This window comes from Tursiops truncatus, chromosome 5, assembly GCF_011762595.2.
Source record: "Tursiops truncatus isolate mTurTru1 chromosome 5, mTurTru1.mat.Y, whole genome shotgun sequence".
Lineage (NCBI taxonomy): Eukaryota > Metazoa > Chordata > Mammalia > Artiodactyla > Delphinidae > Tursiops > Tursiops truncatus.
This window is the reverse complement of record NC_047038.1, coordinates 90,969,191-90,993,637: the sequence shown is the minus strand read 5'-3', so window position 1 is coordinate 90,993,637 and position 24,447 is coordinate 90,969,191. Positions and strand designations below refer to the sequence as shown.

The window sequence follows — 24,447 nt, the reverse complement described above, 5'->3', positions numbered from 1 at the left end:
AGAATTACATTTAAGGGAGAACTTAGATTATAATATTTGAGAGAGGAGTAGAGAAGGGGAAGACTAAGATGCACAGTTAGTAATTTAGGTGAGAATATGATTTTTTTTTTTAATTTTAACTTTTGGCTGCATTGGGTCTTTGTTGGAGTGCATGGGCAATCTTGTTGCAGAGCACGGGCTCTAGGAAGGCGGGCTCAGTATTTGCTGCGGCGCACAGGCTTAGTTGCTCTGCGGAATGTGTGATCTTTCCGGCCCAGGGATCAAACCCCTGTCCCCTGCATTGGCAGACAGATTCTTAACCACTGCTCTACCAGGGAAGTCCCCAGAATATGATTAATAAAGTGCCATGACAAAGGCCCAAAGTACTTCGAGAATTCAGGGGAAAGACAATTGTATTCTATTCGGAAATCAGGAAAAGATTTTCAGGAGAACAGTATTTTAGCTGGGCCCAAATGAATGCATTTTTTGGACATATTATTTTACTACATTTCTGCTAAATTGTTTAGTCTCTGGAATAAATACCTGCAATGATTGGCTATTCATGAAGTAGCTCTGTTCTGGTTATTCTTGCATTATATTGAAGCTAAATCTACCTTCCTGTAGTTTCCATTCACTGTTGAACCAGTATTTAATTTATGCGTATTAGAACAGAACTGTCAGTCCATTTTAGACATTACATTCATATTCATGTAGCCTGAGATTGTTTGTTTTGGGGGGAGCCCCATTATATTAGTGATTTTTAACTAAAGAACAAACAAAAACCCTAAGTGTTTTCCTAAAAACTGAAGCTTTGGTCAAGGAGAAAAGAGAAAGAGGGTGATAACTTTTTTAAAGGATATCTTGAAATTGAGGAAACTTGAGCATGTTGTAGGATATAAAGCACACTGTGACTTTCTTTGCTATCTTGGATTTGTGTTCATAGTGTTACTTTTTCCTCTCCTCCGTTCCCCTCTTAATGGACATAAAGAGGTTCAGAAAAGACGGTGACAGTTGATAATAGAGCAGTTTCCCATGAGAGCTGGAGTAGATGTGCTTCAGAAATTAGTCTAGGCAAATGGAGAGGAGGAAACATTTTAAGAGACAGGAATGAGGGGCTTCCCTGGTGATGCAGTGGTTAAGAATCCGCCTGCCAATGCAGGGGACACGGGTTGGAGCCCTGGCCCAGGAAGATCCCACATGCCGTGGAGAAGCTAAGTCCGTGCACCACAACTACTGATCCTGCGCTGTAGAGCCCACAAGCCACAACTACTGAGCCCGCAAGCCACAACTACTGAAGCCTGTGCGCCTAGGGCCAGTGCTCCGCATGAAGAGAAGCCACCACAGTGAGAAGCTCTCTCACCGCAACTAGAGAAAGCCCGCGCACAGCAACGAAGACCCAACAGCCATAAGTAAACAAATTTATTTAAAAAGAGAGACAGGAATAAAAGGATATTGATTAAGATACACAGGAATTACGGGCAGAGTTAGTGAATGACCTCTGAAGTAGTTGAAGCTCTGTAAATAGTAAGGAAAGTCAGATGTAATCATGTTGGTATCTCGATGAATAAATAGGATTGATACTGCTTTTAACTGACAGGAAAAGAGTACATTTTACATTGTACATCCCAGTATGACAGCAGTCTCCACATATTCAGGTGTTTTGTGGGAAAGCGGGGCTTAATACATGGAATTTCACTTTCTATAAAAAGGTGTTAAATGATAATTGCTCTTTCTTTGAAGGTGCTAGAGGCCAATAGTCTCTGAAGATTCTTTTTGTACATAAGTATCCTTAAATCTTGGCTATCTTTGTTGAACTGCATAGTCTTGTAGGCTTGACCAGAGATCGCTTCTCCATTTGTGAATTAAGAAATAAGATCCAAAAAGGTCATGACTTTTTCATGGCCTTAGATAGTTAAAACCTTTCTTACTTTCATGTTCAGAGGGGTGTGTGTGTATTTATATATCTCTGTATATATATATACACACACACATATATATAGAAGGACCCAAATCCCAGAAATTGCTTACCTATGCCTTGGGTTCTTTGCTGTGAATAAATTTCCCTCCTCCAGGGGAGAACACTGGAAGATGGCAATTGTTTCTGTAGAATACATAAATTAACCTGTTGTAAAAAGTAGGTAAGTCAGTGAGGTTGCTTTTTTCCCCTTCTATACTTTTACTTTCTGGTTGATGGAGTTCACTTCCATCAGTCGATTATATTTTAGCCTTCTAAATTGAGTCACTAAATCAGTTAAACAAGTAACTGATCTGTAAGTTACATTTAAGTCAGTGCAGTTAACTGAAACACCATCCTCTAAGTAACCTCTTCATTTCATTTTATCATTCCCTGGGAGAGCATCCCCGTAACAAGTGTACTCTGCATAGCCTCTTATGTATAGCTATTTGTTTAAGCATTTACCAGATTAGCACTGCCTTATCTTGTTCACCATTTGAAGTTCACTTTTCAGGTTAACCTTTTTTGAATAAATAATAATTTATTGACTTAATCAAGTAAAAGTTACCTCCACTGCCCATCTCCTTTGCCTGTCTCTCTGATCTAAATTGATATCATGGCCTTATGGCCATCAACCTTAGTGACTGTATAGGTAGTGGGCAATGTGAAGCCTCTCCCGAACTTTGTTACAGTAACTCTAGTGTATTTTGACCTTTCTCTGACATTGATATGTGTAATTGGTACCTTTTTTTTTTTTCACTTTGGTTATATGTAGGTGACAAAAATGGTAGGTGAAGATGTACTTTATAAATGTGATGGGAAATTGGGGTAAATAACAAAGTCTCACTGTAGAAAATCTGGAAATTGGGCAAAAAAAGAAGGAAGTACAAGAATCTCCAAACCCAGAAACAATCCCTAATAGTATTTTTGTCATTAACCATTTGAACAAAATTATTTTGTACATAATTATTTTATTCAGAGGGTAAGTTAGTATCTTCCCACAGCTTAAATCAGTTGTTACAGTATTTAAATGTGTAAAATTTCCACATTTTTGTTATTTTATAAAATTTGACTAGGTGAGTCTACTGTTCTTAAGCCTTCTCCATCATTCAAAATAAAAATACTGTTTTTTTGCTTCATTACTTTTTTAAATTAAAAAAAATATTTATTTATTTATTTACTTTTGGCTGTGTTGGGTCTTCGTTGCTGTGCGTGGGCAGGCTTTCTCTAGTTGCAGTGATCGGGGGCTACCCTTCGCTGCGGTGCACGGGCTTCTCATTTCAGTGGCTTCTGTTGCAGAGCGCGGGCTTCAGGAGTTGCAGCTCACGGGCTCTAGAGTGCAGGCTCAGTAGTTGTGGCACATAGGCTTAGTTGCTCCGCGGCATGTGGCATCTTCCCGGGCCAGGGCTGGAACCTGTGTCCCCTGCATTGGCAGGCAGATTCTTAACCACTGTGCCACCAGGGAAGTCCCCTGCTTCATTACTTTAAATGTAGCAAATGAGAGTTCTTTTTGTTTTTTAATAATTTATTTATTTTTGGCTGCGTTGGGTCTTCGTTGCTGCGCACGGGCTTTCTCTAGTTTGCGGCATGTGAGCTTGTCAGTCAGTGGCTTCTCTTGTTGCGGAGCACAGGCTCTAGGCACGTGGGCTTCAGTAGTTGCCCCTCATGGGTTCTAGGGTGCAGGCTCAGTAGTTGTGGCGCACAGGCTTAGTTGCTCTGAGGCATGTGGGATCTTCCTGGACCAGGGCTCGAACCTGTGTCCCCTGCTTTGGCAGGTGGATTCTTAACCACTGTGCCACCAAGGAAGTCCTGAGAGTCCTTTTATGCATTAGAATTTGTTCATCTATTTGGAGGTTTTTCGGTTTGGGGGAGACTAATGGCACCTGAATGACAGTATCTGATTCTACTTTGTGGATTAACTTTTTTTTTTTTAATGAGTTGGTTTGATTGTAGATGGTACAGAATTCAAGGTAGAACAAAGGTTGAAGAGCAGACTGGCAGGATTCTGGGATGGGTTTACTTTGACCTCACAGCTAAGGTAGAAGTGGCTAAGGGTGAACTGAAGAGATGAGCCACTGTATGAACATTTAAGGAAAAAAATGTGCCACAGGCTCCAAGACAACCCTTCATTCTAGCTAGAGGTGGCAACAGATGTTATGGAAGAGAATTCAGGTGTTTAAACAGCAATGGAAGTAAGGGTCACCATCACCTGAGGCATAAAGAACAGCTTAGTTTTTGCCAGAGTTCCTAATTCCACCTGTGGCCAGGGGACCCTTCCCCTTGGCCTTCACTTTTACCTCCAGCTTCTTCTGCTCCTTTTTTTTTTTTTTTACTGCTTGAAAGCCTTATCGTCCTCTTCCATCTCCTTGGCCTGCTTCTTGGGCTGCTTCAAGGGCTTCTTGCCACTGTGCGTTCCCCAGACCCTGCCACTGGAAGCAGTTAATTATTTTTGAAAGGAGTTAGGAATTATATAAAAATGTAAATACATTTTTTTTAATATCGAATGAGAGTTGCAAGACAGTTGAAAAAGAGAAACGGGGAATCTAATAGAGCATTATGTAAAAGTAGAGTTGGGAGTCACTAGAATTGTAGAGTTTTATCTGTAGGCTCCATTATGGCTGGTATCTGTTTCTTTAATTAAAAACAGCATCACAATTGTAATGATTATGGTGGGCTATCTTTGTGAAATTTTTTGTTTAAAGGAAACCTACTTTGAGGGAATTCCCTGGCGGTCCAGTGGTTAGGACTCCGTGCTGTCACTGCCTAGGGTGTGGGTTCGATCTTTGGTCAGGGAACTAAGGTCCTGCAAGCCACGTGGTGCAGCCAAAAAGAAAAAGAAAAAGAAACCTACGTTGAAATTTATTTGTTAACAGGAATTTAAACTGCATCCTGATTTACCCAGTAGATACACACATGTATATAGTGTGTGTGTGTGTGTGTGTGTGTATATATATATATATATATATATATTTAAACAAGTAATATTCAAATTTTCTTTTTTTCTCTTCCCTTTTCTCCAGTTCCTAATGTTATAATTTTTACTATTTGAGGGGCTATAAACATATAAATCATTTACTTTAAATGATGAAAGGTTGTGTTTCTATTTTTATTTTGTACTTGATTTCCTTGAAGTTATCTTTGAGATTTTGGGCTTAGAGATACTTTATCATAGCACCTAACCTATTCTGTTCCGTTTGCTTGTCTATATTCCATGACAGACTATATACTCCTGAGGGCTAGAGTCTTGTTCACTAGGTTATCCCATTTACTGTAAACAGTGCCTGGCATGTAATTAGGTAATTAATAGCAAGAAAGGTTAGAAAGACATACACCAAATGTAAAAAACCATTATCTGAGTGTTGAGGTTATTGCTGATTTTTAATCATAATCATTATCATTTTGAAAACAGTGAAATTAATCCCTAGAAGGAGAGAGTACAAAGAAGACAAAAATCAGTACTGTCTGTGATAAATGTAATCACCAAGTCCTGATTTGTGCCCTCTGCCTAGTTTTCAAAAATAAACTGTTGGAATCCAAGAATGTAGGAGATAATGGTCCCCAAAGGAAAAAGATACTATGCGTGGGAAGACTTTATTATGGTGCCCCTAGTCTGAGACAGCGCTGGGACTCTTGGGAATTAGAAAGAGAGCTATGCTACTTCCCCCTGTATTGAAGGATAGGGAGATCAAGAAGTAGAGACAAAGGGGAGATGGCAGATGTTGGAGATTATCAGTAGTTGTTTGGAATTTATTATTTTGCTGTTGTAGTTACTTTTTAATAAATGGTTGAATGGCTGAGAAGATTTACTTCATGGAATTTAACAAAGATGACTTTTAATAGTTATTATTCTTATGTTTGCTCCCTTAGCATTTGACATTGTGCAGCAAAGAAATGGTTATGGAGAAGCCCAGTCCGCTGCTTGTAGGGCGGGAGTTTGTGAGGCAATATTATACTTTGCTGAATAAAGCTCCAGAATATTTACACAGGTAAATTTTAATTGCATATTTGATATTTTTATTTGGTTTTATTTTTTTGAATATGACTACATATAAATTTTGTCTTTCCTGTTTTATGTCCTGACAATACCTTTGCAAAGCACGCCCAGTATTTTAAGTCTGATGGCTTAAAACCAGTCTTTTTCAAGTTTTTTTGACTCAAATCTATAGCAAGGAAAACACCTCACATTATATCCCATTATATAACACATTCACATCTGTACACATCACATACATATACACAATTACATACTCTTGGTATTTCATATTTCATTTTTTTATAAAAACCACAGACTTGACCAACTAATGGGTTCTAGTCTTTATTGAAATCACAGGCTTAAGTTTGTTTTTTGTTCTTTGGGGTTTTTTGTTTTTTGGGGGTTTTTTTGAGTTGCCTTTAGCAATGTTAGGAAATGAATCAGTTAAGTGATCATACTTGTGAAAATTACTTCTGATTGATCCACAAGATAGTATTCCTTGGTAAAACAGCAACAGTAGCCTTGTTTACTATTTTGGCAAGAGTTGGACATCTGTAAGGTTCTTTTTTCCCAGAGATTGAAATAAAATTGATTTATATTATGAGTAGTATTTATAATTTTTGTTCTACCTGGTTTATTTTAACAGGTGGAAGATAAGTGAGACCTTTGTAAGTATTAGGCTCTGCAAACATTTGTTGTAGAACACGCTAGCCAAGTGAGTTAAGGATAAATATACCATTGTCACTTCATGTGGGAAGGACTGTTAAAAGGACTTACTCTTTTATCTATAGGTTCTCTTTATAATCATGCTGGGCATTCTAAAGTTTTACTTTGCATTATGCCCCTCCATTGTTAAACCTGTGTGTAATACTCCCTATGTTATCCCAGGGGGTATTTTTATATAACTACCACCTCCTCCCGTGTCCCGCCCCCCATCAAAAGGAATACCTGTACATTTTCTATTATAAAAATAAACATTCTTATTGACAGGGTATGTGAATTTGAGGGAGAATGGAATTAATAAGGCCTTTTATTATCTGAAATTTAGTCTTCACAATGTAGGCATTAGCATTTTTAGCTTTCTTTTTTTTTAACAAGGAAAAACAAGGCTCTCTACCATCATTTCAAATAACAGCACAAACTTCTGTTTTATACTTAGCTATGTAACAGATTTCCCTGTTAATGAACATTTAGTTTGTTTTTAATTTTTCACTTATTAACACTAATGAATATCCTTACACATGCATTTTTGTGCACCTTTCTAGTTATTTTCTTAGGCTAAGTTCCTAGAAGTAGAATTGTTAAGTCAAAGGTATGACTATCTCTAAGGCTTTTCTTATACGGCTAAATTGTCCTCCAGAAAAATGGTAGCTGTTTACATGCTTGCCAGTAGTACATGAGAGGAAATTATATAAACTTAAAAATATGGGTAATGGTTAAAAGCATGGACTCTGGAGCCAGCTGCCCCAACTTGATAGGTGTGTGACCTTTGAGGAGTTAATTTAACCTCTTCGAACTTCAGTTTGTTCATTTAGATAATAGCACTTACTCCTGAGGTGTTAGGAGAGTAAAATGAATCAATATGTATGTAGTGCACTGAGAACATTGCTTGGCATGGAGGAAGTCTTACATGTTTTATTACAATAGGAGCTGAGTTCTCTTTACGAAAAAATTAACTTTGCATGTTGATAACCTTAATTTAGGAAGATATTAATTCTAATTGCTTTAGGTAATACCAGAGAAACACTAATTGTCATGTACTTAAGAGCAGTATAAAAATATAATTGAGAAACTAGATGCTGAAATAATGTAGTTTTTTTTAACTTAGTCTCTGAACTATTTCAGTTAACTTAAATCTAAACTTTTAACCTAAGCCTTTGGAATTAGTAATCATTTGGAACTCTCAGTAGAATGAATGTTAAACAGTATCTGATTCCCAAACAAATTTAGATAATTGAGTTTCTGTATCTGATGGGGAAAAAATGGGTAAATTAACTACAGCATCAGTGTTTAGAATATATTTTGAATATCTCATTTTTCCACTTAACAAAATATAGATATGGTAAGAATTAGATGAGAATAGCTAATGACTGAGTGTATGTTTAGTGTGCCAGGCACACTAAGAATTCTGTGTCATTACTCATTTAATCCTTACAACAACTCTATGGAGAAGTTACTCTTGTTCTGTTTTATAACCAAGGAAACTGAACTTTGAGGACTGTAAGTCTCAAGATTACATAGCTAATGAGTGACAGAACCTGACCTGGAAACTAGGTCCGTTTGACACGAGAACTCTACTGCCTCTTACACTTCTCTTCACAACTGAATGTCAGTAATTATCAATGGTTTTACAGGTTTTATGGCAGGAATTCTTCTTATGTTCATGGTGGAGTAGATGCTAGTGGAAAGCCCCAGGAGGCAGTTTATGGCCAAAATGTAAGTATCAATTTCATATGCATTTTAGATTACTTTAGTTTTTTTTTTTTTTTTGAGGTAAGATAGAGATTTGGAAAATAGCGTCTTGTGCCAATGGATTTCTTTTTGAATGTAATCAGCTGTACTAGAATTGTGTTACAGTAGTCATCGGATGTGCTTTGAGTTCTTACAAGCATTGATTTTGTACGAAGCACGGGTATTACACTGGCATGGATACAAAAGAGAAAATGGAACATTTTAATATCCTTGGTGTATTTTATACATGAAATAGTTGAGACAATATATAGCATTTATAGAAATGTGGTCTAAACGTTATGTTACAGGAGTGCATAGGAGTATATACTCCTTATGACTTTGTAGAGGATGTGGGACTTCCAGCAGACTCTGAATGATAGGTTTTGGCCTTACCAAACAAGAGGAAATTGAAAGTAGGAGAAATGGCATCAGCAGACAAGCAGTAAAGTTAGGTGCAAGGTCAAGGAGTAGTCAGCACAGTTTACGTGAATGACTAGTACTTAATATGGAACAGTGGGAGAAAGCTGCACAAAGCCTATAATATGAGACAGCCATTGTGATTTCTTGTATAGAGAGGTGACATGTTGAAACTAGTGGTTCTAGGAACATTAGCCTGTCAGTAATGCCTAGCATGGTGGAATGGATTCAAATGAGGCAGTTAATATTCTAGAGTTGCGAGGAAATCAAAGTCTGTAGTATTTAATAGGTAATGCAGTATCATGAGTTTGTATTTCCACCCCACCTTCTTCTCCTAATAAAGGATATACACCACAAAGTATTATCTCTGAACTTCAGCGAATGTCATACTAAAATTCGTCATGTGGATGCTCATGCAACCTTGAGTGATGGAGTAGTGGTCCAGGTCATGGGTTTGCTGTCTAATAGTGGACAGCCAGAGAGGAAGTTTATGCAAACCTTTGTTCTGGCTCCTGAAGTAAGTTTTCATTTCAATTAATTTTCACTTACATGATTTCATTTTACTGTGACTAGTTGCTTGAGGTGGCCAGAGTTTCTTCTTGCAGGCATAGGTGTGCATGTAACATATTTTGAGAAATATGACCTGTTGATTAATTTATTTGAGCTTTGTGTGTGTGCTTTGACTATTTAGAAGTAAAAATGAGATCCTGATACTAATGTGTAAATAGATGATTAAGATTATAGAAATAATATTAAAAGTATGTTATTATTTAATAGGTTACATATTAAACAAAATGGAAAAATTCTGTTTGTTAATTGGTCCTGGTTCTTTTATATTGAGTAGCCATTTCTTGAGTTTCAGTATTCCTTGAGTGATCTTCTGTAATTTACTTTATATTAACATCAGAGCATGTTCAACTTTGGAAAATTATCTTCAGTCTATATCATTTCTGTATTATTAAAATAGAAATTGTTTATTTGTTGTATTTATGTAATACCACATTTATGGGTATTTATGGAATATTTGGATGTTATTTTCCTATAGGGATCTGTTCCAAATAAGTTTTATGTTCACAATGATATGTTTCGTTATGAAGATGAAGTATTTGGTGATTCTGAACCAGAACTTGATGAAGGTGAGGTTACTTTGAAGATATAAGGGTTTTGTCAGTATCAGTACTCTTTAAGGACATGGAAAGTGTGAAACTAAAGAAATTTGCCTCTGCCGTAACTGAGTCAAACTCCCTTTTCTCCTTTTTGTTCTTGTTCTTGTTGTAAAAGAAATAGTTCATTACATGAAATTACATAAAAATCATACATAGGAAGTGAAAAATTTCCCTCAATTTCATCCTCTATAGATAACCAAGAGTTTGGTGCCTATTATAGAATTTTGTTGTATTCCGTACTGATCAGTACTTTTATAAAAGTGGAAGTACACTGGCTCAGTGCTTGCTTTTTTTCACTTAATATATCTTTGTTGGCTGGGTTTTTTTTTGGCTATACCATAATTATTTAATTGATCTTCCGTTGATATACATCAGCTTGTTTCCTTTTCTTTACGATTATTCCTCCATTGAATCGATGTGACGAAGGAAACTTGAGTTATGACTTTAATAGCATTTTTTTCCTACCCTTCCCTGTTACTAATAGGCCTTTTTAAAAAATAGAGTAAATTCCAAAATTCATCTGGCTTGCTCTTCAGTTTAAGAGAACAAGGAATATTGCAATTAAGTGCCTTTGTAAGAAATATCATGACTTCTTTAAACATTAAAAATACACATATCAAATTGTGTATTAAATCCTCTTAAGATGAGATATGGTATATTATGTATTTTCAGAATCAGAAGATGAAGTAGAAGAGGAACAAGAAGAAAGGCAACCATCTCCAGAACCTGTGCAAGAAAATGCTAGCAGTGGTTACTATGAAGCTCACCCTGTGACGTAAGAATAGTGTCTGCAAGGCCAAATTTGGTCTAAACTATAATGTAGTTGCAAGCTGGTTTTTGTTCCTCGAATTATTGTTGAAAGTAAATTTTGCTAAAGCTGTGAAACCAGCATTTGAGAATTTACTATGTATATGCAAAGTAAATTCTATATGGAAAGCATTGTTTTATTTAATTGAAAAATTGAATTTGGTTTGGCCCAAAACTGATCATTTGCTGATAATGCATTGTGTTTGGGACAACACAGAGTAAGCATTTTATTTTTTGAATATGCGGTTTGTTTATAGTTAGTATTAAAGTAAACATTTTTAGTAATTCAGTTTTTAAATTATGTTAAAGAAATGCTGCTTGAGAGTATTATTCCCTCTGCCTTCTAGTTCTCAATGGACTTTTGCTTCAAAACAGCTTATTACTAGTTATGCCCATTAAATTAGAGAAATGCAGAATTTTATTTGAATTGATCATTTCACTCATACTGAAAAGTGAACAAAATATTTTATTGTAGTAATGGCATAGAGGAGCCATTGGAAGAATCGTCTCATGAACCTGAACCTGAGCCAGAATCTGAAACAAAGACTGAAGAGCAGAAACCGCAAGCGGAGGAGAAGAACTTGGAGGACTTAGAGGAGAAGTCCGCTTCTCCTCCTCCCGCTGAGCCTGTGTCTCTGCCACAGGAACCACCAAAGGTTAGAGCAGAGGAGCTCTTCACACCTGTGACGTCACACTGTCTTATTTGGTGCCATTAATGAAGCATGACCTTTGTTCTGTTAATTAAATTGTTTAATAGTAAGCTATGCTGTTTTTATGTATATGAAAGAAGCTGTGGGGATTTTTTTGGTAATTCTGAGGAAATTTTATTGTATTTTCACCCCCTAAAAAGCACCCCTCAGGGTAAAATTTAAGATTAATCCTTGTCTGTGTGCAGTGTTTAGTATCTTCTAGTCCATGTACTAAAACTGAGAGTTGCTCTTCCATTCTGTATTAAGTCCTCTATGCACGGATGCAACAGGAGTCATGCAATTTGCCAACTTAAAACAAGTTGGCCTATTGCTAAGAGAAGTGATACAAGTTATTTCTGGTTTAAATGGGAACAATTTCCTTACTACACCAATTAAACTATCTTGGAAACATGAGTGACACCCATAGTGTATCATTTAAACCTACCTAAAACACGTTTTATCTTTCTGTAAAGTAGAAGGTTAAAGTATATTTGCGTAGTGAGAGAAGGAGATTCCTTGTTCAATTTGTGAATGTCTGTTAAACTTTCCAGCTAGTACTTTCTTCTTTCCTATCCTTCCCCTCTCCCCTTGACACCATCACAACACCTTATCTTCCCCCAACGGGGGAAAGAAATTGGTTCTATTAGGTTCTTATTTTTCTAGCATGTGTAGTTGTTAGTGGTTTTGTTTGCCACTTGCTCATCTCTTTAGAGCATATAGGAACTTGCTTGTGGATTTATTTAGTAGTTCAGACAAAACAGTCAAATAATCTTGCATAATGAGATTTTGAAAGCTGGCACATAGACTGGCATGTGTGTGTGTGCCTTTCTTTTAGGAGTCCTCCAATATAGAACAGTAGTTTAGAAATGAAAAGAAAATATATATTTGGAAGTTTCCCTATAGGAATGTTGGTGGTTTTCCATGATTAGTAGTCTAGGTTTGTTGCATTTCCTGCAGGCTTTCTCCTGGGCTTCAGTGACCAGTAAAAACCTGCCTCCTAGTGGTACTGTTTCTTCCTCTGGAATTCCACCCCATGTTAAAGCACCAGTCTCACAGGTAACCAATCTGTGAACACATTGGATTGTATCCTTGTTACATTGCCAATTGCTTATCTTTTTTATACTTTTTAAAATGAGTCAATCAGAAATTATGGATTAAATATACAAAAAAATTGTATTAAATGTCAGTGCACCCACTTTAATTGCCAAATCTCCATTCATCATCTACATAGGTGGTATTTGGGGTTTGGGTGTGTCAAATACAGATTAAGTTAGTTTTACCAATATATATTGTCATTTAACAGCCTTCTTAAAATAACCAAAAAAATATCCTTTTTAAAAATTTAGAATTTTATTTAGCAAAAATATTTTAGGGAAGAAATTTGGAAAGGCACAAAGTAGTATGGCATTATAAAGAATCATTGTTTTTTAAAAATAGAAAAAACTCTAAAAAAAATACACTGCCTAAGCTTTCAGTCTGTAAGTGGTTCATACTGTTTAATTGAAGCCTGTACCAACTTATGACTGTAGTGTTCACCTTAACTAATCATTCTAGTATTCTGCTTTTTGTCTGTTTGTCATCTTACCCATTTCAGAGCTTTCAAAAACATTGAAAATAAGACACTGGCTACCTAATAAGTTTATTAGGTGTAGTGTAGAATTTACTAAATTCTAAAGTTAATAGGCATAGTTACAGGGTGTCCAGTACTTTCCCCTACATTTTGAATCAAACTTCGTTCCACTAGAAAATTTACATTTAGAATGGTTAGTGCACATAAAATTGTGTTTATATACCTCTTTATATGCTCTAAACAGTGAAACTTTGAGATTTCAAAAGTAGCTAGTAATAGACAGCCTTTCTGGTGTTGTATGCATAATCAGCTACGTAATAGGATACATAACCTCGTGATACCTTTTTTTTTTCAGCTAGATATTCAGGAAATATTGAGTAATTACCTCAGATCACAAACTAGAATTCTGTCTTAACGCAGAAGATTAATTTGCCACGTATTGACTGCTTTTCTACCCATCTGAAGACTCAATAAGTGACTTAACGGATTTTTTTTTTTTGAAATGCTTGGTTTCTTATCAGATTTGCATTAGGAATCCTTTGGGTTGTTACTTAATTTCAGAGAGTTGGCTACATTTATTTTAAACTCACTGCTAGTTAAAAGTTAGAGTAGCTTATACCTCTTACACCTTTAGTGTGGCACCAGACATTGTGCAAAGCACTAGCACGTAATATTTATTCTTATCTAATCCTCACAACCACCCTGTGAGTATGGTTACTGTTATTATTCCTGTTTTACAGATAAGTAAATTAAGGGCTAGAGAACTTCACCCAAGGTCAGATAGCTATGTAAATAAAAAACTAGGGCTTCGAATTTATGCAGTTGGACACTCATGGAAGCCTATAGGTTTCTTTAGCCCTTGGAGGGGAATGTATCTCTATTTACATCAAAGAAGAGTGCTATGTCTAAGCCATGTCTAAATTACATTATATTAGATTCTAACCTCTTATCCAGGGGGAAAAAAATTTTTAAGTTTTAAAAAAAAATTGTAAGAGACTGATTCCCAGCCTACCCCCTTATTAAAACAAAATTTTAAACATTTATAATTTAAACCTTAAAAGAACTTTCTGATCTCCTTAAGCTATGTTAGAATGGATTCATGATTTTTTCCACTTGATTTAATAAACCCTTCGATTTTATTTTGTCACTTTGGTGTAGTATCCATTTCCTTAACACTTTTAGCATAGATTATTAATAAAAGGAGAATTAAATCTAATTCCAGGGTATTGGTAGGCATTAATATAGAAGTAGGTAAGTTAATTTCTTGGTAAATTTCTTAGAAGTCGATTAGTTCATTTAAATAGCTTATGTGCAGTTGAAGTACATATTAGTTGTGGTTTTACCTGCTGTTGAGTTGATTTGATGGTTTCATGTTTATTTCATATTCTATTTGATTTTCATTTGTGGAAGTTGTCATGTGAGCACACTTTTTGGTTGCATGGAGTTAATTGTAAGACCCTAAAGTAGTATGTGGTATCTTAGTTATTTTTACTTCCTTGGAGCCAATAGTTTTCATGAAATTGAGCCTGAAGAATTGAAAGCGTCCAGCTGGCTTAGTTGACATACAGTAATCAGTTACTGAAAGAAATTGTGATAATTTTTTTTGGTCTCATTTTTCCTGTATTGGCATCATCTAATATCTAAAAGTCAGGTTGCTAAATTAATGTGTGGATTATTTGTAAGATGTTGGCACTTAAATTTGTGGTTTTAAATTTTAAATCCTTAAAGGATAATGAAGAACTTTTTTGTTTTGTTACTTGCAGTTATTTTTGTTTCAGTAATCTGTTTTGAAAAGAATCTGAATCGGTCAGCCAGAATTCCTTTTCTTGGTTTGAATGAGTCGAGGTTTTTCTGAGACATTTAAATTAAAAGGTGTACCTTTGCTATTTTTATTAATTTATTAAACATACTAGCTTCGTCAGACTTTGTTAGAGAATCTCCTTTAATTCTGTTTTATTCTCATACTGAAGTAAGTTTTGCTTTTAGGCCCTGCCCTGCTTAGCTGAAATTTCTAAATAACTACCTTTTTCAGGCATCACATTTTCGGTCAAATTATTATGTAGTCTTAAATTCTAAATACAGATAGAAGTGGTCTCAGGGCTGTAACTTAGGGCCCCTGGTCAGGCATAGAACATTCTCCTACATGTTTTGTTAGAGAACTAAAAATGTAATTTAATTTTAAATGAACCAATAGTTACGGAACATCTATGTCTAATGGCACTGTGCTTGGTTCTTTATCTGGTGTCGAAATAAATTAAGATATGGTCATTGTAGGAATAAATACATACTAAAAACCTGGGAAAATTAAACATTAAAAAAATTTTTTTTAACTAGCAAAATTCTAGAACATGGAAAGCAACTTCATTTTGAGGGAAATGGGAAATCTATATGGAAGAAAAACAATTGGGGGAGACAGGCAAATCTGTTAAAAACTGCTAGGGTAGGAGATAATATACCTTTTGGTTACAGTGGGTGAAATTATAACAAATGGTTGTTTTTGAAAGAAACATATCTCCTTGTATCAAAATGTGTCCTTGCAAATTATAATATCCCGGCTATATAAATTATGAAAGAGTTTGAGCCACTGCCTGGGCTGAGGTACTCAGAGATGATCAGCCATAAAGATAGGACTGAAATTACTAGCTTTCTGATTTGAGGATACATTCTTCATATTCCTGCTGAGGGTTTTCAGCATCCTTTGCAGGTGCGTGTATTTTGTCTTTTCCTCGGACCATAAATATTTAGGCAATAGACACAGCCTGAAGAGGTTGGGAATACTGAAAATGCCAATGTATTAAGGAAAAGGTAATAGTAGATGCAGATGTCATTTTGTTTTTAGCATAGTTACTTTAAATATATGTGTTCAATTTAGCAGTTAGCAGAAACTTTTGGAGGGTACCTTAAAATGAACTATTACTTCCCCTGCCACGCCCAAGAATTAATTAAGAAATATTGTTGGGGTCAGTCCTTAAATAAATGCACACCTCCCCCATTAGGAAGAACAATAGGGAGCTAAAGGACTTCTTTGACTATTTGAGATGCTATCAACACGTTCTATCTTGTTTTTTTTTATGTGCATTTTAACTTAAAGATAGTATTTTTAGATGGTAGAGTACACTAAATTGTATATTTTGAACTATCAAAATATGGATTTTTTTAAATAAAATTACGGGATGGGGTTTAGAAGATATTGCTGAGCACTATTAAATTTGAAGGGCAGCATACTAGAGAATTAGAAAGGATGTGTCATATATTCTTGTCTTCCTAAGATAAAGATGGCTTTTTATTTTGTATATGTATTTACATGGAGTGGCTCATCTTGCATTTTTGAATTTTGTAGCGATACCTTTTATGCTATCTCAATGTGGATGTAACTTTATTGAAAAAATACGGTTGTAAATAAAAAGCAGCTTATTGTGAGTTAATAGCCTTGAGTGAGAAAATAAAATTTACCCTACAGTCCTAGATTGGTACAGAATATCTTTATTAAAATTTATGTTTCACATATATAGGACACTATGTTAAAAATATTCTGAACTTAAAATGACCATTATGCCTTGGTTGTTTCTTTAGTTGTTTTTCTCCTGTGGAATGTGTTTCTTTATAATGTGTTTTTTCCCTTGTATTTTAGCCGAGAGTGGAAGCTAAACCAGAAGTTCAGTCTCAGCCACCTCGTGTGCGTGAACAGCGACCTAGAGAACGACCCGGTTTCCCTCCTAGAGGACCAAGACCAGGTGAGTCAGCCCCTTCTGTGGCCTTCAGCACTTGAAAAGTTGAAGACCGAACTTAAAAAAATTTTTTAAAAATTATAATGTGTTTTATATGCAAATCCTTTTTTAGTACCAAACTGCTTAAAGGCTTAAGTAACCTGCTAAATATAGCCTGGGCAAAACAACTTTGAGGGGAAGATTAGTTGACATGCCATAGAGACATGTATTTTGAAGGTGTAAAAGAATTTAGAGACACATTTTATTTGGTTATTGTCACTGGTTCTAAGAATTCAAAACCGAGCTGCCAATAACCTACTCTCTTACTTAGCACTCTTATCTCTTCACAGATAAACAATAAGCACACCCTGATTCTTCTTATTTTGATTGTCTTAGGTATTAAGTAAGTTGTCATGATTTTTGACTTGTTTCCATTGTTAGTTAATATATGTAGAACCTCTGTTTGAATTCTATAAGTATGTTTAGATTGCTTTTGGGAGGAGGTGGGAGATGTATACATCAAATTTAGAAAATGTAATTTTTTCCCACAAAATAAAATAAGTGATGTGCTATAAGTCATGGGAGCTGGGGTTTATCCTAGCTTTGTCAGTGATTGAGTTTATGATCTCGGGTGAGACCCTTAAATCAGGAGCTTCTCTTACACCATTCAGTTACTACACACATTTTTCCTGTGTGATGCCTTTCTTTATATGCCTCATTGTGTTCCTTGTGTCATTGGGAGGATCAAATAAGATTTTATATATATACATATAAGAGCACTCTCATGTGTATAAAAGACTATATAAATGAGATGTTATTGCTATTAAATTTATGGATTTGGCTATAATTTTATACAACCAAAGATTAATTTGTGAATTTCAAAATACTAAATTATTTAGTACAAGTATACCTCACTATCTGAAATCTATTTGGTTTCTCGGTGATGGCAGGAGTTTGGTTAAGGAGGAATACTGGTACTGCTAGTATTTGGCTTTCATATAATCAGACCAGTAGACCTAGAAGAAGGGACTTCAGCAATCTAGTCAGTGTCATGTTTTTTTCTAACTAACCTACTAATAATAGGCATTTCCACCTCTGTTGAAGGAGCTTATTAAATAAACTAAAACAGGAATATCAAGTTTTTTTTTTAACATTCATTGCTTTGAGCTATTTTTTGTATGACATTGTAAACTTTAATATCTGCTCTATTCCTTTTCTCAGGCAGAGGAGATATTGAACAGAATGAAGCTGATAACCGTAGAATAATTCGCTATCCAGATAGTCATCAACTCTTTGTTGGTAACTTGCCACACGATATTGATGAAAATGAACTGAAAGAGTTCTTCATGAGTAAGTAGTTCATTTTGCTTTATTGTAAAATTAAGCAGGAGGAGAAGAGAACTCTTTTCATAGTGTATTGAGGATTTTTTTAAAAAAACATTTACCTCTCTGTACTATGTATATCTCTAGGTACTAATCACCTTGATCAGAAGGGTGTAGAAGGTTGTACCAGATGTTTCTCAGTGACTGTACTGAGTGTTGACTGGCCTGGTTCTGTAGAGGTTAGAAGAAAGAGCTGGATGAATCAGTCTTAGATTTGGAAATGGGATTCATTTGGCAAATTCAAGTCAGAAATAGAAAATAACATTGTCTCTCTGAAACTGTGTAGGTAACTTCCCTTTAGAAAGGAGTAATAAATATGCAGAAGGGTGACAAAACAAGCTAGTTTTTATTGGCATCTTAAGTAAATGACCTGTAAGAGTGAATGTACCTTAATTGTCACTGGGTATAGCAGCTTGCAACTTTTGTTTTGAAATGGATCAAGGAGATTAAGGTATTTCATCCTGAACAATTAAAGTCACAAAATATTCTGTTAAACTATTTAACCCTTGGTGTAATGTATATTTTCACAGGTTTTGGAAACGTTGTGGAACTTCGCATCAATACCAAGGGTGTTGGGGGAAAGCTTCCAAATTTTGGTTTTGTGGTTTTTCATGACTCTGAACCAGTTCAGAGAATCTTAATTGCAAAAGTAAGTGACTTTAAAGGGTATAATTCAATACTTTATTATTCCTGTTGTATTTAGTATTACTTAGAAAGTCTTTTTTTAAATGGTAAAGTTAAAAATAGTTTACTGTGAAATGGTATTTATGCAAAGAATAAAGATTTGTTAGTAGTTTTAAAGTCTGAAGTATGGATTGTTTTAACTTTATTTCATTATTTGCTCTGGTAATGAAGGTTGGAATAGGTTGCATATTGAGAATTTCATGAAAAGTTTTTTTGTCTCCCTGGATTTTCTTACTTACTTATGATACTACATTACTATTATTGTCTAACCTGCCCGTGTAAAATTTTTTCTTCCCTTGTAAAGCCAATTATGTTTCGAGGGGAAGTACGTTTAAACGTGGAAGAGAAAAAGACAAGAGCTGCCAGAGAGCGAGAAACTCGAGGTGGTGGTGATGATCGCAGGGATATTAGGCGCAATGATCGAGGTCCTGGTGGTCCCCGTGGAATAGTGGGCGGTGGAATGATGCGGGACCGGGATGGAAGAGGACCCCCTCCAAGAGGTGGCATGGCACAGAAACTTGGCTCTGGGAGAGGAACCGGGCAGATGGAAGGCCGCTTCACAGGACAGCGTCGCTGAGGCTCCACTGTTGGCAAAGTTTTGGCAGTGGTACATTATTCATCGTGTTTGCATTCTTGTTAATTTTTTTTGGCTTTGGAATGTGACACAGCCTTTTTGATCATTTCTTTGATGTGAAAAGCATCTTTTGGTTATCAGTTAAATTGAGGTGGACATTATTTCCCCAGTTTTACAACAGGATTCGCATTGTTAATTTATAAATCTAGACTTGGAGAATTAAGGACTGAGAAATGACCATATCTTAAACTATCTGCAACAAAATGAACTTAAAAGGACATGCCCAACTGAATTCAGGTCCTTTGAGTCAAAAAAAATCCTCTGCTGCACATTTTGTTTAAGTGTTACTGTTTCTGCCTATTAATGTTGGAAACACAAATAGTGCAATTTGTGCAATTGGAGAATCTTGCCTTTTTCCTTGGCTCCCCCCAAAAATACAAACCAACAGAAACTTGTTATGCACTAATGGGTACTCTGAACTCATTAACATTGACATCTGCAAAGGAGGCAACAGGGGAAAAAATCTTTCATCTTTTTTTCCAGTAGCGCATAGTTGTGAAATGATGAGGGCATTTTTACCTGCTTGCTGTGACCAGCGTGTGTATACATAAACCTTAACAAGACTACAAGTATATTCCAGAAGGAAATCATTTAGTTATGAACTAAATAACAAAAATCCGAACTTCAAATGCTATGGTCTTGAATATTAGACCAGATTTAGTAGCTCCATATCTAAGATTTTTCTACCTGCCCCTCTTCAGTACAGGGATGGCTGGCTGCTCAACACACTCCTCCTCCCCCGTTTCCTTTCTTTAAGCTGTGTACAGTGAAAATTGTCTTTACTGTATTTTGTTCTCCGGTAATGTAATAAGCATGATGGTGCCTTCTATTAATACATCATTCCAGTCTTGCTGGTAATTCTGTACAGTATAGTGTATGAATTGCTGTGCTGCAAAGCCAAACAGCTACAAAATGTTGAAAAATCATTGAAGTGTATAAAAATTGCAGTATCTTTAAAATCAGTAAAATTGACTAGCATATTATTTACCTTGTTCTTCAGTTAACAACTTTGTGTTCTCTGTGGGAGGGAGTCTTGTGTGTTTGGGAGGGAGGGGGAAGGAGGAAGTCAGTTATTTGAGTAAGTCTCTTGTTGACTTTTCCGTTAGCCTGAATGTGAACGTTGAAGCATATCACTTGAGAGGTGCTGGAAAAGTCAATCAACTTGATGCACATTTTTAGTGACATTTTAAAAGCAGTCAGATTCCATAAATGGCAAGTAAACCTGGAGTGAGGATACTGCAATTTTCAGAGAAAAGAACAGCAGCTCTTAAGTGTTTGCATTTCTATTTGGGGGGCAAGGAACTGTCATTCATTTTGCACAATTCTTGAACTGATGTCAGCACCCGAGTGGCTCTGAATTTAAGTCTGGGACGACATCTTTTATTTTTACATGAATTTCTAAACAATTCTGTGAGCAGAGTTTGTAGCTGCTGGATTATTGTCTGTCTTTATAGCAAGTTCCAGTAAACCACAAGTATGACAAAAGGATATCCAATTTTATGCTTGGAGCATGTAGTACCTACTAGTTTCTGGATGTTTCAGGCTAGGAGTGGGGTAAATAAGTGTGACCACTTAAAGCTGCTTGTTAGCATGGAAGACTTCTCCATTCTATCTTAGTAAAAACAAACAAAAAATGCACTTGACATAATAGCAAACTGGTTCTGAATTATGGAACTGTGTTTGCTGTTTAGTAAACTAGCAAATGATGCACATATTTTGTTTTTCATGTACTGGGCGGTATAAGTAAAATTAAACCTGTCCCTTTTTTTCCCCCTTGAATGAGGTCTTCCATGTTCGAGGAAAAGTCTTGCACTATTGCATATATTTTGGGGACACAGATTTCTCAGTTTCCATTTTGGGGGGGTTAAGGATTTTTTTCCTGTTTGAAATACTTTTACACTTTCTGATGTATAGTACTTGAAGTTATTACCAGAAAATTACTTTTGCGTTTTGAAGCCTGTATTCAAACTGCTTTTAAATGAGTGGTTTCTTGTCAGTGTTTTGTTTTTTATAGCATATTTTCCCTCTTTCATTTCTTTCTCCTTCCCATTTTATTTTATATATATATATATATATATATATATATATATATATATATATATATATAAAATTTCCAATCCAAGATATTGCCCTGCCACCCATGAAAACTTCTGGCACCAAAAGTAATGACAAATGTTAAGTGTAATAGAAAATTAAAGCAAAGAGCCATTCAGCTTCAGTCTTTACATACCATGAGTAAAACATTTAAAACATCACATGGAGAAGTTTACATGGTGATTGTTCACCTGCAGTACTGTGGACTTTTAACATTTTGTCCCCTTTCAGTGAACCAGAGTAAAAGTATTCATCTATTATTACTGTTATTTGCTGTTTTTTGTTTTGTTTTGTTTGTTTTTTTTCTTTTTGGATGGTAATATTCTATTCTATCCTTATGACACTATTGCAACCAAATTGGCTTTACCATCTTGGCTTTAGTAGGTATAGAAGACAATGGATTACCATCTTTATTGCTGTAATGTGTTAAGCATTATATGCTAGTAGTATCTAGTTTAATTGTTTCAGGTGGAAAGTATTCTTTGAGTTTCCATTTTGAATGTGTTTGGACTAAACAAACAATAAACTACTGATGTCTGCAGCATTTATCTATGTCCCTAATTTAATCTATAGGTTTGTGTTCCAGAATATTTTCTCCCAATTGCATTTCACACAGCCTAAGTAAAAATAAGGAATTATTCTAAAACCAACTATTATTTGTGAAATTTGATATATAAAATAAATCATTTAAGTAAGACTTGAACATTGTTAGAGACCTATCTCGGTTCGGTTAGATAGCTGGTATACAAGATAAAGAATATTAGAACAGAATAATAAGTGGTAAGGAAGGTGAGAATGATGTAAAGCAGACGGCTAACCATTTATTTTTTATAAAAATCTTGGGTTTTCCAAAGGATTGCTAAATCATCTCAGAAGGAAAAGAGAAAGGGGATGGGAAGACTGAGGTTATCTGAAGTTAAGGACATGCCCCAGTTCAGCAATTAGAACAAATTTGTCAAGCTCTGAAGGAATATTAAAAAGGAAAGAATAGTCATAGTTATGAATATATACTTTAAATGAGTAGTGAAGTCATAAGGCCTATGTAATTTCAGAACTTTGTTAAAAGGGATGATAAAAGTGAATTTTCATAAAATTTTCATAAAAATCTTTATGAAGATTCCTTACATCAGTCTTCACAGGTTTGTACTGAAGAAAAGCCAGAACAATCATTATTTAAATACTGCTGGGCAGTAAGACTTAAGATTTTTATAAATGTATATTAAACTCCTTTCAATGTTAATTATAATGTATAATAACATCTAATTTTATGGCTGTGGAAAGATTTTTTTTTTTCTTCTTTGCGGTACGCGGACCTCTCACTGCTGTGGCCTCTCCCGTTGCGGAGCGCAGGCTCAGCGGCCATGGCTCACGGTCCCAGCCGCTCCGCGGCATGTGGGATCCTCCCGGACTGGGGCACGAACCCACGTCCCCTGCATTGGCAGGCAGACTCCCAACCACTGCGCCACCAAGGAAGCTGTATAGAAAGAATTTTTAGAGGGGGTAAAATGTATATGTGACACTATATTGCAAACAGAACCAGATTTGAAGGAGCAAAATATCATTTGGTCCAGGAAATTTATATGGAACAAAATATTTGAAAGTTTTAGCCGTACAAGATGCTACGTTTCAAACTGTGTTATATAATATAGTCTTTGTATCAAGTGAATGAAAATTTAGTGAATATATGTTGATATTTTTCCTTTAAATTAGGACAGCTTGCTCATCGTTTATATTTAACTACAGATGAAGACTTGATTTTTTTTCATTCTATGTTCATAGGACTTTCTAATTATTAAGTCTTGATCAATTTAATGCCAGAATTCTAAATTATTTTAAATTACTGGATAAATGAATAATTTATTATGTCCTGAAAGAGATTTCCCTTCATGATGGATTTCAGTGGGTTCATATAGTGATTGTTTTAAAATTTTTTGCATAATTAAGTCAGAATTCCTAAGTAATGAAGTTTCTGGGTATTTTTGACAAAGACTGAACTCTTCCAATCTGTGTAGTATATAAACACCTTATACTTCAGAATTAATAGGAAGTGAAGTCTGTTTTTAGCATTACCAAATACTGGGCAAAATACTATAAATGTGAGTTTAGGATTAAACATTCACAGAAAGATTACTACTCTTGTCCTTGATCTCCTAAGAGTTTTGATAAAGCTGATTGCTTACTTGGAATGCTTTGTTTTGTGGCATTAATAATATTCTTTTAACTGTTCCTGTTTTCTGTACTCTTTATCACCCCATAACCACCATTATCCCCCCAACACACACACACACACACACACACATCTCTTCTGTCCTCAGTCTCTTTCCCCATAAATTCTCTCTGAACGGTTTCATTTAGGCCAGGAACTACCTTAGCTTCAGTATATTGTCCATTCAGTAGATTCCATATAGTGTGATGGTCAAGAGAAGGGCTTTGGAGACAGTCTGGCCTTGAATGGCAACTCCACCATTCAATGGTTACATTTTCTTTTCTTTTTATTTTTTTATTTTTTTTTTTACATCTTTACTGGAATATAACTGCTTTACAATGGTGTGTTAGTTTCTGCTTTATAACAAAGTGAATCAGTTATACATATGTCCGCATATCTTTTCCCTCTTGCGTCTCCCTCCCACTCTCCCTATCCCACCCTGCTAGGTGGTCACAAAGCACCGAGCTGATCTCCCTGTGCTATGTGGCTGCTTCCCACTAGCTATCTATTTTACGTTTGCTAGTGTATATATGTTCATTCCTCAATGGTTACATTTTCTGAGCTCCTGTTTAACTCATTTGTAAAATGAGGCGGATGATTGTGAGGATTCAGTGAATTAATACATAAAGCACCTAAAACAATGTACTGGGCACTCAGCAAGTGTTACCTGATACTGTTTTTTACTCGGTTGAATTTCTACTGCCTCTCTATTTTGTGTTTCAAACACTTCTTT

The 24,447-nt window shown here is 35.5% G+C and overlaps 1 protein-coding gene across 2 annotated transcripts in view; it reads left to right on the top strand.

The window, feature by feature from the left end:
• Nucleotides 1-22,052, top strand: part of G3BP2 (G3BP stress granule assembly factor 2) — a 31,039-nt gene extending 8,987 nt beyond the window's left edge. Inside the window, exons 2-12 of one of the 2 annotated variants that reach the window (XM_004323192.4) lie at nt 5,801-5,919; nt 8,261-8,342; nt 9,118-9,291; nt 9,820-9,910; nt 10,613-10,715; nt 11,223-11,403; nt 12,394-12,492; nt 16,638-16,740; nt 17,935-18,063; nt 18,627-18,745; nt 19,085-22,052. In XM_004323192.4, coding sequence (XP_004323240.1) covers nt 5,825-5,919; nt 8,261-8,342; nt 9,118-9,291; nt 9,820-9,910; nt 10,613-10,715; nt 11,223-11,403; nt 12,394-12,492; nt 16,638-16,740; nt 17,935-18,063; nt 18,627-18,745; nt 19,085-19,357 — 1,449 coding nt within the window. In that variant the 5' untranslated portion in view covers nt 5,801-5,824 and the 3' untranslated portion in view covers nt 19,358-22,052. The remainder of the gene's footprint in view (nt 1-5,800; nt 5,920-8,260; nt 8,343-9,117; nt 9,292-9,819; nt 9,911-10,612; nt 10,716-11,222; nt 11,404-12,393; nt 12,493-16,637; nt 16,741-17,934; nt 18,064-18,626; nt 18,746-19,084) is intronic. The other variant, XM_004323193.4, reaches the window with a different exon arrangement.
• The last annotated feature ends 2,395 nt before the right edge of the window (nt 22,053-24,447 follow it).